This window comes from Paroedura picta, chromosome 12 (genome assembly GCF_049243985.1).
Source record: "Paroedura picta isolate Pp20150507F chromosome 12, Ppicta_v3.0, whole genome shotgun sequence".
Classification (NCBI taxonomy): Eukaryota; Metazoa; Chordata; class Lepidosauria; order Squamata; family Gekkonidae; genus Paroedura; species Paroedura picta.
This window is the reverse complement of record NC_135380.1, coordinates 23320599-23339675: the sequence shown is the minus strand read 5'-3', so window position 1 is coordinate 23339675 and position 19077 is coordinate 23320599. Positions and strand designations below refer to the sequence as shown.

The 19077-nt window shown below is 47.8% G+C and overlaps 1 protein-coding gene across 8 annotated transcripts in view; it reads right to left on the bottom strand.

The window, feature by feature from the left end:
* The window catches only part of FAM178B (family with sequence similarity 178 member B), a 186268-nt gene that overhangs the window by 100077 nt on the left and 67114 nt on the right, over positions 1-19077 (bottom strand). For all 8 annotated transcript variants that reach the window (XM_077306258.1, XM_077306265.1, XM_077306260.1 and 5 more), the window contains one exon: positions 12684-12816. In XM_077306258.1, the coding sequence (XP_077162373.1) occupies positions 12684-12816 (133 nt within the window). The remainder of the gene's footprint in view (positions 1-12683; positions 12817-19077) is intronic.

The following is a 19077-nucleotide window of genomic DNA, read 5'->3' as shown; positions in this document are numbered from 1 at the left end:
GTCGGGACCCTTTCCTACACATTACATGCTCCACGTAAATCATCACATAGTTTTAAAGAAGCGCATTCCTGCACATGGTTCCAACAACCTCTGCAAGGAGCCCTCCACGATGAAACCTCCATGTATTCCTTGTTCGCTTAACAACAGGAACTCAGCTCTTGACAAGCCCCCAGCTCAGGCGCTTGCACTAGTGTAAAATTACCAGAACTGCGAAGAAGTAAAAGAGCAAAGGGGAGGAGGAGCCATGGAATATAAAACACACTGAACATTTTGCTGTTATGCAAAAACAGCTCAATTGACTCTTGCTCAGGTGTGTCTGAGTTAGCGGTGGGGGTGGACAGGAATCGGTGCTGGGAAAAATCACAAAGGCCAAAAGCAACAGGAGGGGAGCTGGCAGCCTGCCCAGACTCTGGCAACAATAGAGTCTTAACAAAGCAAGCCTGCCTGTTAATCCTGTGGGTGGGAGGCCTATTGACTGCCAGGCAGTGGTAGATACACCTGAAGGAGGCATTAATCCACCTCAATTTGGAAGAAAGCAAAGAGAGGCTGGAAGGAATTGTGACTCCTAAGATGTTGGGTAAAATATCTGGAAATTTGGATATAAAATGTTGGCAATGTAAGGAAAGGATTGGTTCTTTTTATCACATGTGGTGGACATGTAAAAAAATCAGAAATTTTTGGGGGAAATTTGTGATATTTTAGAAGGAATGTTGAAAATTTAATTTTCACTTTGCCCTGAATTTATGTTATTGAGTGTATTGCCTGAAGGTATCAAGGGCAAAAGAAGGTATCAAGGGCAAAAAGCCAGTGGGGAACAAAACTGTGCTAAGGGCAATCCTTCTCCCTCCACTGAACAGTGAAAGCCCGTCTCCAGGCCAAATTACACATGGCACTGTGTAATATGGATTGGGGCTACAGAAAGAGGGTTAAGTGCTGTCCGCTATGCCTTTTCTTCATTCAAAAAGGGCCTTTACTGGGCTACTTCAGGCCCTTGTAGGGAAAACCGAAAAATCCAGTACAGTTTTTAAAATCTTTTTTCTCCCTTTATGAGGGCTCAAGGTAGCCATTTTTGATTGAAGGTAGTAGGAGGAGAGTTTAGAAAAAAAGAACACCTTTCCATAGTACTGCTGTTCTTCATAGGTGCTTTTCAGGGCCAGATCATTCACCTGGATTTTCAGTCACAACATTCCAGCATCTTCTAATTCTCTATTGTTTGGCTTTCCTGCTGCTCCTCAAATTCCCAGGCTTAAGTGTCATATGTTAAAAAGCAGAGTGTGGCTAGGGCTAGACCATAATGGATTACAGGTCAGGCCAGCTGGGATTTCAGGAAACACAAGAGACACACCAACTGCACGTCTCCCAAAAGAAGGAGCACGTCAGATCTTAGAGCTTGATAACAGGCAGTGCCACAGGATTGGTTCTCCTAGATCACCTGATACCCCTGAACCAGAGGGATTCTGGTCCACAGCCTTTCCTGTCCGGTCTGAATAGCCAGCTGACGGGACAAGGAGTCCGTCATCAACATCTCAGCCAAGGGGTTCCTGGGTCAAGCTCAGGAGTCTTAATCTCCTCTTCTGCCCTTGAAGGGTTGTCAAGGAAAATTGCCAGAAATGTAGGGATGGGGGAAGTAGGGTTTGGAGAGAGACATCAGCAGGGTATTAATGTCATGGATTCTACTCTCCAAGGCAGCCATTTCCTCCAGGGGAACTGAACCCTGTAGCCTGGAAGATCACCCGTCCCCAGTAGCAAACAAAGTAAAAGGTAAGTGCTAGCTCAAAGCTCTGGAAGGAGGGAAATGTAAGAATGATTACAACAGAGCTGTATTAACTCTGTCTTCCTTTACTTGTTTGTTTCAAAGCTGCCAGTGTGGTATATTTATCCTCCTCCTAAGGATATTATAATGGGGTTACAAACTCTGCAGCAAAGTATAACAAACACTGGTCTTGAATCCTAGGGGTTTGTTTTGGTAAAGCAGGAGTTCATGCACTATCTCAACGTACCCATGTACACACATCACTGTGTCAGTGAAGCCTAGAACAACAGGTTGGGCTTCTTGGCTCATAAGCTTTTAAAGCTTTTGATATTTCTTCTCAGCAACCATGAATGCTGTAGATGCTCAGTACATGCCCGCATAGACCGTTTATGCACTGGGAACTTCACTGCCCCAGCTCTCGTGCAGGAGCACAAATTGGGGGCAGACGAGGCGCACCGGGCCAAATACTCCCCCGTGTGAGTGCAGGAAGAGGTGAGGCAACCTGCCACAACTAAAACTCCAGCCTGCAGCCCAGCATGAAACCTCCAGTGCATAAACGGTCATAAAGGTTACTCTTAAATCACAATTATGCTTATTCGCACCACCATCTCTTCAAGTTTCACAGCCATCGTATACACCCTATGCTTTTGGACATGGTAAACATGGAGAATCTTAGAAGATGCACGCAAGTTGTACGATTCACACAGAGAAGCTCCACCATGGAAAGTTAGGACATAAACTGGTCCTGTCTCCTTGTACTTTCTTCACCAGTACCGGAGCTGCCGTAAGGCAAGCTGAGCTGCTTTTGGCAATTGATTTTAGGTGCCTTGTAGAAGGCAGTGGAGGACACAGACAGATTTGACAGGCTGGACATAAGTTCTTCTGCATGAAGAGAAAACCTTTGCCTTTCTCCCATCTGCTGCAGTGAAGTTCATACAGAACTTCCTAAATGATTTGTGACCCGCATAAACAGGAAGAGATGCTTTTCCATCCCAAGCTCTGAAGGGGCCTTAGGGAAATCTGTTTTCCCACATGTCTGATTTTGTGGCAGATACTGTGGTTGTATGGAACGTCCATAGACCATACTGGGGTTATGATAGATGGACCATAATGGAAGGTCCAGGGACAAAGTGGCCTTGAGGTTCTTCTGGAGCCCCCAAGTGAATTTATGTCATGGTTATAGTAGGGCTCTCACCACCATAGCAGGCCAGAGAAACCAAACTCAGTAGATAGGGGACAGATGATGAGAGGGTATTAGAGAACTGAAAGAGGTTTGAAAGCGGAATTCACTACTCATGGTGTGTGCCTTCACCCTACCTCTGGTAAAATGATCTTGCCGTTCCTTGAATGCCGTTTCAAAAAAAACCCTACCAAACCTGTTTGACCAGAAAGAACAACAGGATAAAAGAAGGCTATGAACACTGCTGGATTTTAAGCTGTGTTCCAGAGGGCTGTGTTTCCCCAAGGAGCTCCGTCAGAAATGCCAGAAAAACTGATATTGGCAGTCAAGCTTCCTTGGTGACATATCTCTTCCCTAGCAATGTGCAGCTAGTAGGTATCTTCTGGGTGTGTTCAACAACAGTAAACAGCGAGGCCCAAGCATGAGCTCGACATACACCCTAGAAGGCGGCCCGGAATCTGCTGCGATGTGCTCAGCGTGGAAATGACACCAGAAGAATGGAGGTCGGTTCACCCACTGGTGTACACCACAGCAAGCTGAAACCTCTCCCAAGTGTTCTTTGAAGGGTTGTGTATCTCTAGTCTTATATAAAGGGGAACCCAGCTCGCTGTCCTTTGAGCTTCCAGTCACATTCTGCCACAGAAAAGATGCTGGAGAACTTGACAGCAAACTTTTCTCTTAATGCAGTTCCATGTGACAGAGCCCAGAAACATCTGATCCGCTTCACAACATCCCCTCTCAGCTGTGGCTTTCCAGCACATCGGTGCCCTCTGCTTGCCCTCCCCACCCTGCCTTTGTGTCTGGCTTTACGAACCTGGTTATCTTCCCCTTCCAGCCTCCTGTAATTTACTTGCTGCTTTGCTTTTCCAGCCTGTTTAATTAGAGCCCTGATGTGGTGGGGTGCAGAGGGGAGGGGTGGGGGAATTATTCCGCTGGATAACTGCTTTTGTTTTCTTTTCCCCTGCCAGACTTGGGAAGCTGGAAAAGGTGAGTTAAAAGACGAGGATTTACACATCAGGATTTATACCCTGCTCTGGTACAGATGATGTTCGGGAACCCGCAGCTCATGAAAGAGAAGGATTGAGAGTTGCCAGCTGGAGACAGGTGATGGCAGATGCCGGGAAAGATTCCCACCCCTGCTGATGTGTCTCCAGTGCTGGCCCCCAGCCACCTGCTGATTGCCATTCTGGGCGCTCCACATACGCAGCCCTTCCGGTGTCCCCTCCACTCTGACTCAGAGCTCCTTAGTAGTGCTACGGGCGATGATTCACTGCTTGACTGGGGATAAACTCTTCTGCCAGGCGTTTGGTTGAGGCCGGCGCTTCCATAATAGATCGGACCCCCCACTTCCCTCTTAGTGTTATGATTATGGTGATTCTTACTTCCTCCTTGGGTTATGAGCTGGGTGGTGTAATGTCGCCGCCACTTGGATTGGTTGGGTTGGGTTGTTCGGCTTTTTTAGAAGATTTTATTGTATTAGGAGGTTTTATGGGGTTTCTTATTGTTGTGACCCGCCAGGAGCCTTGTGGGAGTAGTGAGCTATAAGTCGAATAAATAAATAAATAAACAAACAAACAGAGAGACCTTTGGAAGAGGATGCAGACCCAGGAACCAGGGTCCCTCCCCAAATCTGCTGTGAGTTCCCAAAGGTAGGTAGAATGCAAATCCCATGATATAAATTAAATAAAGAAATATTTTTAAAGTGATACAATATGTATGATGGGAGAGATGGAAATGGGAGTTCTTCACCCTTGCAATTCACTTTCCTGGCCCCTTTCCCCCTACTGGGACTTTTCGGGTATGTGTTTGGAGTGATTAGAGAACAGGCAGCGCAGGGAACAAGTGGTGGTAAGTGAAAATGGTAACACACACACACACCCTTCTCATCTGCCTTTTCTTTCTCCAAATTTCACCCTCCCACCACTTTCCAGATGTCCAATAGAAACTTGAGTGCCCAGGCCCAGGCCTGAGTTGTGACTACACCACAGATTGCAGACTCCAACCTATTTATCAGACTGAAAAACGGTAACGTTTTTGTTTTTTCCTTCTGAGAGAATGTTCTCAGCCCCTCGTTGCTCCCAGCAAAAGGTAAAGCAAGGAGAGGGTGCAGCCTGATGAAACTCTTTAAACAGAACCAGTTCATACAATCAAAACAAATCAAACAATCACAGCTATGTAGGGCAACTGCGTCCCCCGTGCACCGAGCTCACAACTCAACCCACCTTTCCAGCACCGCTGCCAACGTACTTCTGGCACCTCTCCAGTGCTGCAGTAAGCATGGGTAGAATAACAAGCTGGGTGCCCAGCTCTACCTGCTTCCAAACTTGGCGCAGATTCCCTGTACTCGTCTTCATCCCACACCAATTTGTTTCTACAAAGGGTATTTTCACCCATGACCTGTAGGGCAGAAGAGTAGTACAACTTGCTCTGCTACAACCTTGTGTCTTCCAAACCTCGCCAACTGCTTCTCGTGTGCCAATCAGGGCCCGGAGGGCATGAGGTGCCTTAGTGAAACAGCAAGGAGAGGGAGGTGCTTAGGCCCATGGCTGGCTGCAGAAATTTATGGGCTCGTGGGCTTTTTCAGACCAGGAAGGCGCAGTGCCACACTCCTTATAATCCCATGAGAAAGGAGTGCACAAAAGTGGGCTCTCCCCCCACCCTGTACTTCTTCAATAGGAAAACCTCAGTTCATTTGAGAGCCAGAATAGTCCAGTAGCTGGACTGAAGTGGATCAGGATATAGTACAGCCTTTCAACGTTTTTACCATTGAGAAATCCCTGAAATATTCCTCAGGCTTTGAGAAACCCCAGAAGTGGTGCAATTGGGCAGAATATGGCTGGGATGCATAGCTGTGTACACCTGGAGCCCTGCCCCTTCCCACCCCCTCCAGGCACATAATTGGCCAATCTCGTTCAACAGCATCTGGTATAGACCTATAAACCCTGTATTGCAGGAGCAGGCAAAGTTTTGGACCAGGTACAGCCCCCCCCCCCCCCAATGCAATGTCTGCATTGGTGTAGTGGTTAGGAGCCGGGTTCAATAATATGGCGAGCTGGGTTCAGTTCTGCACTCCCCCACATGCAGCCAGCTGGGTGACCTTGGGCACCCCACGGCACTGATAAAGCTGTTCTGACCGGGCAGTGATATCAGGGCTCTCTCAGCCTCACCCACCCCACAGGGTGTCTGTTGTGGGGAGAGGAAAGGGAAGGTGATTGTAAGCCGCTTTGAGACTCCTTTGGGTAGAGAAAAGTGGCATATAAGAATCAACTCTTCTTCTTGGTGTGCTGTCAAACAAGGGAGAGAGGTAAGGACTGTGGCTGGCCAGACACACTAAGAGAAAGTCAAACCCTAGCAGCACTAGCAGGGTCTCAGGGAGTCACCTTGGACTTGGCTGAGGATAATGCAGAGCTGAGCGGCAACTACAGGCATAAGCTATGCCTGTTGCCTTCTCCTGCACAGGTGCCCTGGGTAAACATCTGGCCTTGAGTGCTGAGCAAAATGGTCTGCTGCAGGGGTAGTCAACCTGTGGTTCTCCAGATGTTCATGAACTACAATTCCCATGAGCCCCTGCCAGCAAACGCTGGCAGGGGCTCATGGGAATTGTAGTTCATGAACATCTGGAGGACCACAGGTTGACTACCCCTACTGTACCACTTGTCAGTACAGGTGCCACGGCTCACCTATTCTAGTTGTGATATCTAGTTAGAGTCCGAGGTGTTCATCCATTTCCCGGTGGGAAGAGCACCTGGAGTGCATGAGCCCCCTGGAATCTGCTTCCTCCACCACAGCCAGGTGCTCCTCCCACTGGGAAACAGGAGCAGCATCTCTGTTTGGGGGTGGACCCTCTGCTGGACCGAGGGCCCGGGAAATCGCCCAACTATGCCAACTGCTTTTCTGCCACTGCTTTTCTGCCTCTGCCACTGCTTTTCTGCCACTGCCAAGTTCTGCCACTGCTTTTCTTTGACAACGCTCGGATGCCTTTTTTCCTAGCAAGTGGTCCTGTGGAGAAGAGGTGTAGAGGGAAACCAGCAGGCAAAGGATGTGGGTACGTGTTATTTATTTACGCCTAGGAGTTCTACTCCACCACGCTTCTACTTCAAAAGCACACCGGGCAGCTTACAACATGTACAATAAATAGCATTTATAAAAATAGAAACTGATTGAGCCATAAAATCCAAAGGGAAAAAAACAATTAAATAGAAACACTCTAAGGCTTTACTTAGCTTTTGAAAGAAAACCTTGAGAACGCAGCATCAGTACAATGTCCATTCCCCCCCTCCCCACCCCCCCAACCTCAAACTAAAATCCTGGCACCACACTCTCCTCCCTTGATTCATGCTCCTACTGCAAAACACCCCTTTTGGGGCCCTGGCCTGACCTACACAGAAGCAAAGGCTGGACTCTGAAGACAACCGAATGGTTTTGCATTTTCCACGTCTGCAGTTTGAACATAAATCTTATGCAAGGTAGCGATGTGTGTATTTCCTCTAACAATAACTCCCCCCTGCTTTCCAGAAGCAGGCAGCTCATAATGATGCCAGGGGAGGCAGCCACAGGGGGGAGCTGTTTTGAGCTTCTATTTAAAGCAAGGGAGACAGATTTGACGTCTGGGGCGCAATCCAGCGGGCAGGTTTCCTGAGCAAGCTCCACTGGCGTGCCTCTGACCTGGCCCGGCTCTATTCAGTGGGCCTTGCTCAGGAGAAATTCTTGGCCAACTGTCCCCCCAAACTGATTACTGACCGTGCACCTGGGAGTCATTTGGATTTTTGTGCCTCGGGCTTGAAAGCGTATTGAGCTGGCCCCTGCCGCTTTCTGCTACACGTTAACAACATGCTCGTGCACAGATGATGAGAACCTCAAAAGTGCTTTCCGGGCTGGACTGCCTGATGCATGGCAACCATCACCTGCTGAAGCCCCCCAGTAAAGTTGAGTTAAATACCGTATTTGCCAGCGTATAAGACGACCCCCCAACATTTCCACTCAAAATATAGAGTTTGTTACATTACATTACAGCACTATGGGCCACTATGGGCAGCTATGTCTATCCCAACTGAAGTATAGGACGATCCCCACGCTTGGAGGCATGTTTTTCAGGGGGGAGTCTTATACGCCAGCAAATACTTTAATACTTGATATGACATTGCTGAATTTGGCATTTCCTGACTGGCTAGCCTGCAAGCAGCAGCCAGTGATCTGGAAGGGACTGAAGGAAAGGCCCAGGACACGTTCTGAAGATACATCATGCAACAACCTCACAAAGGAAGCCCAAGCTTCGGAGTGCCTGGATGGGCAACCTCTCAGGAGCACTTTGTGCATAGGCCATGGAAGAATGAAGAGAAATATAAATATAATAAAAATAAGGCTCAGCGCAGTGACACCACTCGGAAGACACAGGTCCGCAAAGGCTTTGTGACACCCCCCCAGATACAATGCTTTCTGTGGTTGTGCCCAAAAACTCACTGTAAGATAGAGATTGGGGCCAGGGGATCAGGTGTTTAGTGACCTGGTTGGTGGGTACCAGACTCCATGTGGGACCTGGGCATCCTCTGGAATTACCACTTCCTTTCAGACTATATATAGAGAAAATGGATGCCATGCAGGGTGGAGTCTGTGGTATTTTAGCTCAGGTCTGTCCTCCCCAGGCTCTTAGAGGAGTTTCTCAACCTGGGCCTAGTCTGCACTGCTGTTCTGCACAGGAAAATCCAGCTGCCAAAGTGCATTGAAAGTGCATTATCCTATGTGTGCAGACTAGGCCCTGGTTCTCGTAAACCTACTTCCCATTCCTGCCGGTGGCGGGGGGGGGGGGTGCTGCAGCCCTATGGGTGGGCCATTTCTTCACAGCTCCTTATGTGCCCCAGTTCCCTCTCCCCCCACCCACCCCACATGCTAATTGTCAAGACTGCACCTTCTTTTCTTTTCTGCTGCTGCTCTACATTCTGTAATTAGGCCACAAAGTACCTACCCTTGAATGGGTAGTGTAATGTCTCATATAAACTGTTACCACTTCTGTTGGGTCTAAGTGTTTCGCAATCAACTAATCAAATAATTTTTTTGCATAATGTGTGCGATTTGCATAATTTATTCTGCTCATAATGAACTCCCTGAATTTACATTTGGCTTTTCCATTTTGTACTCGTGGTTCTTTTTTTTTTAAACTAGCAGTAAATCATCATCTAAGGATACGGAGATCCAGGACTGCCAGCAGAGACCTCTTGACCCAAAGCCATATATTCTGACCATGGAATCAAAGGGGGCGGATAAAAATCAGTTATTTTGTTTTGAATTGAATAAATTTAGCATAAATAAGCAATCCCAGTGAAATGTTTCTTCGGTTTCTTTCCTAGTGATTGCACACCAGGGGTCGTCAAACTGCGGCCCTCCAGATGTCCATGGACTATAATTCCCATGAGCCCCTGCCAGCAAATGCTGGCAGGAAATTGTAGCCCATAGACATCTGGAGGGCCGGAGTTTGACTACCCCTGTTCTACACCCTTCAAAGACTCATTTGGCACAACCATTTCTATTGTGCAACTGCAGGTTAAGGGAAGTTTCCATACCCTTCATTTCTCAAGTTCACATAGCAGAACATACATTGTCCACATGCAGACATCCCCATCCCCAACAGCTGCTTCACTGTGGGTGATGGGGAACAGAAGAGGCAAGGGAAGGGCACTGGAAGCCACCCCCCTGTGAAAGATTTGGTGAAACCAGTAGCAGCTGTGAAGGTCTGGACACAAATGCACCCAGTATGTGTGAACCCCAATGCCACTGTAGTCTAATGGTCAGGGTGTCTGGCTAAGACTCAGGAGGCCTGGGTCCAAAGTCTTACTCATCTATGAAAGTTAATTGGGTGGCTTGGGACTGGTCACTCTCACCCTACCTTACAGGGCTGTTGTGAAGATAAAAGAGAGGTGGGGACAATAAGCACCTTGGAGCAAGGGCAGGATGAAAATATGATGGGGGGAGAGACAGATGTTCCTGTAGTGATGTACTCGCCCTCATTCCTCTAATGACACATTTACTATACTTGGACTTCAGCAGCAGATTTTTCATCCCTCTCCCTCATGTTTTGTTCAGGCTTTCCAAGGGTTTGTTATCTTTTCCTCTCCTAAAATGCCTAGCATTGCTTGCTCTCCAAAATATTTATTTCATGTTTTTAAAGAAACTCCAGATCTGTTCACTTTAAGCATTGATTCGGATACAGTAGTTTATGATTTTTACAAGAAGAAGAGTTGGTTCTTATATGCTGCTTTTCTCTACCCAAAGGAGTCTCAAAGTGGTTTACTGTCGCCTTCCCTTTCCTCTCCCCACCACAGACACCCTGTGAGGTGGGTGAGGCTGAAAGAGCCCTGATATTACTGCTCGATCAGAACAGCTTTATCAGTGCTGTGACAAGCCCACGATCACTCAGCTCACTGCATGTGGGGGAGCGTGGAATCATACCTGGCTCACCCGAAGTCCATGCTCCTAACCACTACACCAAGCAGACTCCTAAACACTACACCAAGAACCAAACAGTTAGCAGTCCTCAGCTGGATAGCGTAGGTTACCCTGATCTTGTCAGATCTCAGAAACTAAGCAGAGTTGGCCCTGGTCAGTATTTGGGAGAAGGACCCCACCAAGGAGGCAGGCAATGGCAAGCCCCCTCTGAGCATCGCTTGCCTTGAAAACCTCATGGAGATGCCGTAAGTCAACTATGAATTAACAGCAAAACCCCAAATCTAGCACTATATGTAATCAGCTTTTCCGAGAAGCAGTAAGTAGCTCTTGGGCCTAATTCACTTTGGAAGTTAGTATGACTGTCCCAAGAAGGATGAGTGCTGTGGATCCACTGTGGCTTCCTGAGTCACAGCTCCTTCTGTTAGCCACTGTGCCATGACCAACTGTGCTACAATTCCCAGTATCTTTTGGCTGGAAGCCACTGTCATTAAACAGATTTGGAATTGCCTTAATTTTGTAGTGGTAAATATACTCTTATATCATTTATGCAATGTTCCTGCAACACGGAGAACACTGCAGATACTAGGAACCAATTTGTGCAGTTCCCCAAGGGCCAAAAATGAGTGGCTGCAGCATTTCTCAATGCTCAGCTAGAACATCTCTCAGAAAACAACTTGCAAAAGTATATGCAAAAATATTTGAGAAAAAGAGACCGAAAAAAATAAGATCTTCCATGGCAAATTGCTGTCCTTTAACTTCTTTGGGGCTAGTGGAGAAAAAAGACATAGTGAATACTCCTGAAGATTACTCTCTGTCCAGGACAGACTAAATGGAACATATCTTTGGAAGGTACTGATTCGCCCTTGAAACTATATTTTTCTCAGATTGCTGGAAAAAGAATGTTAAAAAAGTGTGAAATTATCTTTGGGTTTGGTGCCCATTCCAGAAACTAAACCTCTCTCATTTTTAAAGAACCATTTGCCTGTTGTGACCTCTCTCCAGACGTCTGAAAACGTTGAGGAGTTTGGTGGGCATTTCTATAAATGAGTTAGGATGGTGAAGGTTTCTCACCAGAATTCTAAGCTTCTTGGTTTAGGAGGAATTTTGAAATCTTGAGTTCATGTCTCTTCTATTGTGATAGGTCTATTTGCATCCTCCCAACTCTACCAGTCTCTATCTTGTCTTCTGGGTAGGCTGGAGAATGAGCTGAAACAGATGGTGGTTGTCCCTGATGAAGCAGCAGGAAAAATACAACATTTCCTGCTAAAATATTCCTATCCACTGTGATTTCCTGAGCAGTGGAACACTTACACTGTGGTGACCAGAGCAGCACCAAATCAGTTTAAGAAGTAGTCATCTAGGCCAGGGGTAGTCAACCTCCAGATGTTCATGGACTACAATTCCCATGAGCCCCTGTCAGCAAACGCTGGCAGGGGCTCATGGGAATTGTAGTCCATGAACATCTGGAGGACCACAGTTTGACTACCCCTGATCTAGGCCATGGACACACAGACCTCGGCCCATTCCTTACAACGTCACATGGAATAAATGAGGCCAGAAGAGATGGAGATCTCACAAGAAAAACAGGGACCAAGTAGAGGTCCGTCATGCTAAAAATTGGTTTAACCCCCGTCTTTCCATCCCAAAAGGCAGAAACATAATAATTTTCAATTCACCTCCTATCTACAAGGTGAAGTCCAGGCTTCACTAACCCTGAACACACAAGATTGCTTATACTGGATGACACAACAAGGTCTCAGCCAGAGGTCATTTACAGTATCTGCTACCTGGCCATTTATATATAGAGTGCCAGGGATTGAACATGGGACCTTCTGATGCTCTACCACTGAGCTACAGCCCCTCCCAATCCAACTGTGTTTGGATCTGGAACATCAAAACAATATGGAATTAAGCTGCCAGCACGAGATATAAATTCAGTTCCATTTCCCCACCTATTTATTTTTTCTGTTGTAAGTGAATGCCTTCCTAGCCATTTTTCAAAGGATTTTACAAGGATGTACAGACAGTCTCTGATCTTTGCCTTAATCAGGCTCAGACTTGCTTAACATCGGAGGCTTAACAACATTAAACACCAAGCTGATCACTGTTTTCTGGAACTTTACCAAGTCCTACCATTAAAAAGTCAGTCTCCGTGAACGGAATCCCAGCTCAGCGTATCCTGTAAGTTGAAAGGGCCAAGTAGTCGTGGCCTTTTCACATGCAAACACAGGCTTACGCATTTCATAACAGATTCTTAGACAGACAGAATGGAAAGCGTCAAAGTTCATACAAGGATAAGCCCAAACTCACTCCAAGCCTTTAGGTCTGAATTCCAGGTGAACAAGCCCAGCAGGGTACAAGGCAAACACACAGGCTCCCAAATGGTAGAACGCTTGAGTGATGTCCTTCAGCGTCGGAAACCAAAGGTCTGTGTTGACTTCATCTGGTAACAAAAGGAAAAAGGCTCAGGATCACAAGCAAACAGGAATGAGCCTGCCAAATATGTTCAAAAGTGTTTTTAGGGACTCAGGCGTACTGGCAGAATGTTCTCAGCACTTGCATGCCACACAAGGTCTGTGAGAAGCAGGTCAAGCATGTCAAAATGGGGTGATTGTCTCAGCAAATCACATCCCCAGTGGTTATCTCATTTTTGGTAGACCCAATGGTATTGAGATGGGCACATTCTTCAGGCCAAGCACGTTTCTGCACAACACGGTGGCTCCTCTTGTAAAGCTGCCCCAGAGCCATAGGAAACTTATGGCCCACATCTGATTTTGCACTGAACAAATAAGCCAGGTGGGAAGCAAGCTACTGCCTGGATAAGACCCTAATGTGGCCCTTCCTTCTGGGTTTTACTGGTCTCAGGGACAGCCCACGTGGTGCCATTCAGGGGTGGCAGCCCTCCGTGGCTGACTGGGAGGCGGCCAGGCAATGTACCTCCCTTGGCTTTGCAGCCCCTTCGCTGGTGTGGAGGTGGGCTATTAAGATGCCCTTTTGCAGTGTGGTTTTAGCTACCCAGAACCACCCCTGATGAGCAACAAGACTGTAAAAGCTTTAACAACCTAATCCTGCCTCAGCCATGTCCCCCCCCCCCACATTTAGCTTTGCATACCCAAGCAACTCAAGGGAAATAACGTTGGAGCCATGATGGAGAACGCCCTTCTCCAACGCTTCATCACTTGAAAAGGATATGCTATTTATGTAGTCATAAATAAAAGCTAACAGCAGCAGCAGTTATAAAAAATCTCCATTTCAGGCCATGCATTTCAGTATTTTCCACACAGGGTTAACCCTTTGTAATGCTTTGCTCTGCTGGGTAGCTCACAGCACTGTATGGGTTTCAAGGGTCCATGCCTCAGGCCAGTCACAAAAACCTGATTACAGGCATTTCATATGCCTGAAAATTTACTAATTTGCTACAAAATAAGCCATAATGGCTGAATGGACGTATGTTGGAAAAGCAAGCAAGAGAGAAAGGCGGGCATTTGCTTCAGCGCTGTGAAATGCCCCCCTCAGAACCTGGCCTGCTCCCCACCCCTCAACCGGTGACCTTGTGCATCACCTGCAGGTCAGACCTGAAGACCCCGTTCCATCACTCCCCTCTCCTGGCTGTGAGCAGATAAACTAGAAGAGGAGGGCTGGGGGAGGGGGTGGAGCTGGTCAGGGTGAGTCAAGCCCTCTTAGTGCATAATCGGCTGAGGGAAACATATCTCCCACATCAGCCACACTGCTGCTTTCATTGTCGCCACCATTTGCAGCTGGTTCTTTTAAAAAGCTTAACGGCTCCCCTAATTACCACGTTGAACGGGAGAGGGAAACTCCAGCATTTGCGAGCAGTGTGGCCAATTTCCTCCCTCGCTTTCCCCCTCCTCACCTCACAATTACCTGACGCCTGGCAGGGGCACAGTCCTGAGTAACTGGAAGGGGGGGGGGAGCGGGACAGTGTGCCGTCTGGGACAGCGGGGCGTGAGGGAGCTGTAACTACAAGCCGCCAGGCATCCAGTAAGAATGGAGAGGATGTGGGGCAGACCTGAGAGCACACACAAAAGAGCCCTTGTGCATCATGGCCTAAGTGGGAGGGCTGCTAAGAGCCGGGAGGCAGAGATAAACCAGCCACTGAGCCGGATGTATGAGAAGCTGCCTTCCCAGCTGTGGGCCTGCTGAATGGATGGATGGGGGAATGCTGCTATTATCAGAAAGGGGCACAGGGGATGGGCAATTGGGAATGTCGCCTCCCCCCAATGTCCTGAAAATAGCTCACATACAGATCCTACAGGGCACAGTACTGGAACCAGCTTTTCCTTTTTCCTTTTCCATTTGTTTGTTTCCATCCAAGCGGGTATATCTGCACTGCAGATCCGAATGCGTTGAACAGTCCCTTCTACCAGAGTATGCTGAGAACTGTAGTTTTATATGGGGATGGGTCTGTCTCTACTGGAGACCTTTCTCTGTGAAGCTCAACTCCCAAGAGTTCTTGACATTTAACATTATATACAACTGATTTGATTTGGCGAAGCAGATAAGGCTTTCAAGCCAGCACCCCAAAGGCAGGATAGCTTTCTTTGCCATGGATCAGCATCTTCCAGAGGTGGAGTCTCTCACCAGGCGTGGGCATTGTGTGCTTACTCCCCACAGTAACTATGCTAGGATGACACCATCTTAAACAAAATGATGTACCGTCACCCCTAGGAAGTGCAGCCAGGTCAGGGTTGGCAGGTCTCCTCCCCCCCAGCAAGCAGCAAAGGAATGGGAGGGAGGTGAGAGTTGCCACAGCCACATTGGGAAACTCCTGGAGATTTGGAATTGGAGTCTGGTGAGGCCAGGGACCTCAGTACAGTACAATGTCTTGGAGTCTACCCTCCAAAGCAGCCATTTTGTTTCGAGGGGAACTGATCTCTGTTGTCTGGAGATGAGCTGTAATTCCAGGTGATCCCCAGGTCCCACCTGAAGGCTGGCATCCATAGATGGACTGGGTGTTTGTCTGCGGCTGGCAGATAATGAACTGGGTTCCTGTCTCTTATAGGATTACCAGCTCCAGCTTGACAAGTCTTGGAAATTTGAGGCTGGTGCTTGGGGAGGGGAGAGTTTGAAAAGGGGAAGAAATTCATCAGAGATGTGATTCTACAGTGTTCACTCCCTAGAGGTCCCATTCACGCCTTGAACATCATCTGTGCTACCCTCCCCTCCCCTCCAAAAAGCCTATTAGCCATAGAGACACATGGCCCCGCAGACATAAGAAGCCTGGCGATAAAGGACCTAGGACTGGCACATTTGGGACATGATGTCTCAGATTTGCTTCAAGCCTTCACGTCCACATGGAACCTGGCTTGGTCTCTGCACAGGTGGCTCCTGAGCTAGGCTGGCTCTCTCTTAGTCACTTCACCAGCTGTGCTAAGCCGCTGCTTTCCAAACGTTTATTGCTTGCACTCAGCTTCCAGAGCCAACATGATAGCCTCACAGTGAAGCTTAGGAAATCCAGAAAACCTGAGGCTCGGTAAACGTGCCCACGCCTCCACAGCTTTAACTATGCTGAAAAAGAAGCCCCTTTCCTGAAACCAAAGAGAGGAAGCAGGAACGGAAGAACCCAACATCACCTTCTGGTAAGACCATTAGGCCCTTGCATCTCTTGGCTCCTTTTACGTCTCCTGGCAGCTGAGGCCTGCCCACCCACTCCTCATTAGGAAAGGCAATGCCTCCAGAAACGGTGATCCTCACTGTGACTAGGACAATGGTGACTGAAGGGCTGATGTGGGAGGGCCCCTGTACACAGCGTCTGCTCATGGAAGTTGCGGAGAGGAGCTTCTCCATGGATTTGGGGGCCTGAGATCGAGCCCATCTGTCTCCTGCTCTGCCACCCTTCACAGTTCCACCTGAAGCAGCCCCCTCGTCCCAACTGAAGGCAGCACCGTCTCTGCTTTGGCTGAGGAACTGATGCAGAGGAAGTGCTTTGAGGCATTTTGGGACAGCACCATTACTGATTCCCTGTTCCCACATAATGGAAAAGATCGGGAGATAGCCTTGCTGCAGGAAGTCAGTTTGCTCTTTTTCTCAAAGTGAGCGGAAGTGTTTGCTAGAGGGGAGATGTGCAAAGAATCCCACAAGAAGGAAAGAAGTTATACGGAATGGTGACTGGGCAGACTCATTTCAAAGATGCCCCAGAGGTGCTTGGGACGTGGAAATGGTGTCAAGAAGCTTTTCGCTTCCTCTTATGCTGCCTCTCCTCCGTCCCGCCCAGGATGGAACTTCCCTACCTCCTTCGCCAGAAGACAGACAAGCCCCTGGTGTGTAAATTCTGTTCTGAACTAGAAAAGAGCTGCAGCACCGTTTGCATTTCCTGTTCTCGGGAGCCACACAAGTTGTTCTCCGGGAGCCACACCAAAGGACCTCTAGCAGTCTGCCGGCAATAGACTGCCTGTATTTGTCTTCACCTGTTTTAGATCTCACTTTATAAATGGTTCTTAAAGGGGCTGTGTCCCACAGAGGGTGTAAAAGTTCAGCGGTAGCCTCCCTCTGTTCCGTCCTGCAGGATTCTGTCAACCATTCCCCACACACAGACACACTTTGGGGATCATCTGGCCCACAGATGCTGAGGAAGGAAGGAAGCCGCTGCAGTTTTTCCTCCCCCCCCCTACCCTTCCCTTCCTTTATCCTGACTCCACCCATGCCCGCTCAGCCTCTGACCTTGTCCAATCCTCTTTCAAAACTCTTGATGTTCCCTGCTGTATCACCTCCCTTGTGCTGATTCATGCCAGATGTTCCCATTCCTCTACAAAGAAGCCTGTGGCCTCTGTTCCCTCCTTCCTGCTTTGGCTCACCTACTATGCTGGCTCCTGTACTTCAGCAAACGTGTGTTACACATTGGTGGTGTCCCTGGGAAAAACAAGTATACTCTGCTCTCACTTGGCACCTGTGGCACAGTGTGCCCCACCACGTGCTTGTTGGAAGGAGAAACTGAGGCACAGAAAGCGGCCAGCTTCTGTTCAGGCCACACTTGGCAAGTCACTGGCAGATTGCAAATTTAATGTTTCTGTATTGCTGGCATAATGTGACAAAGGAACCCACTCCCCCCCCCACACACACACACAAACACACTGAAACAACCGAGTACATGTTGGCCATTGAGTCTGCGGTTCTGCCGAGGACCAACCTTGAGATCTGAGGCAGGATTGAAGCGGGCAACGTACCTGGCCAATGTGCTGCTAGAGAGCCACTTTGGTGTAGTGGTTAGGAAGTGCGGACTTCTAATCTGGCAAGCCGATTCTGCACTCCCCCACATGCAGCCAGCTGGGTGACCTTGGGCTCCCCACAGCACTGATAAAGCTGTTATGACCGAGTAGTGATATCAGGGCTCTCTCAGCCTCACCTCCCTCCAAGGGTGTCTGTTGTAGGGAGGAAAGGGAAGGCGGCTGTAAATTGCTTTGAGACTCCTTCGGGTAGAGAAAAGAGGCATATAAGAACGAACTCTTCTTCTTCTTCTAGATCCCGTCTACAGGATCCAGTCAGTTTAGTCCAAAACTGACCAACAGCACACACTAGCGGGAAGATCCATTGTTCAAAATTGTATATAAGTTGGGGTTTTTCAGGGGTTTCTCAGTTCACCACTTGTACCACCATGCTGATATGCTAATAAAGAGCTGGCTGAAATGTAGGGAGAGCAGTCAAATTAGATGAGGGAAGAAGAGAAGGTAGGTGGCCAAGAACAGGGAAATGTTGGCCAATGGAAGAAAGGCCTTGGCTTGGGTTTGGTTGTTATATTGCTGATGGAAGTGATCTGTAATAGCAAAGTATGATTTTCTGTCCCCTCCCAGCTGCAGCCCCAAATTCCACCCCCACCTCAAATGTTGCTCCTGGGTTAGAATGGACTTCAAGGAACAGAATTAGGGGAACCGAAAGTATGCCGTGGGAGGGAAAATGGGTAAAAATTCCTGGGCCCTTTTCTGCTTGAAATCCTTCAGTGGACCCAAGCTCCTATTTTTCATTCTTAGAGTACACCATAGTTTTGAGTTACACCATACAGATCCAGAGAACAAGAAGAAGGAAGAAAAAAAGTAAGTCTGTGTAAATTGAGAAAGATGGGATGGAGATAAATGGTCACAGTTTTTAGGTCACTGTGGTGGAGGAAGGGCAGGAGGATTGAGAAGCACTTGCCCCATTCCAGGCACATTCTCTCCAGTAGTGTATGCTGAAAAACCTTCTTCTCCGGCTGACCACCTGAATGGGGAAAAGCATGTTTGCAGAGTGCTGATTGGCTAGCACCAGTACAGTACTACGAGAGTGAAAATAAATTAATTTCAAAGAACTGGGGGAAGAAGGCCAGAATAATAACACCTTTAAATAAATGTATTGTGCAACTCTGTTTGGAATCATGCTTGTCATCCTACTTTTAAAAGGATCCTGCATACCTGGAAAAGGTGCAGAAAAGGAGGACCGAGAATTCCTTTGTCAGCCTTTTTTTTTTGCCAGGGTTCCTGGGAACACCATTTCTCTTAGCACAGCAAAGATATTTTTAACAATCAGAAATATATTGCAGCATATCCCTTATATCTCTGCAACAAAAAGGGCTAAAGGCTGGCTTTCATTTAAAAAAAAGAAAGCTGGGCATGGGTACATTCATTAGACTGTTGTAGATAATTATATTGTTTTAATACCACGGTGATCCAGTTGCAGGGGAGAAATGGCAGTCATGAAGGACTGATGCAAGGAG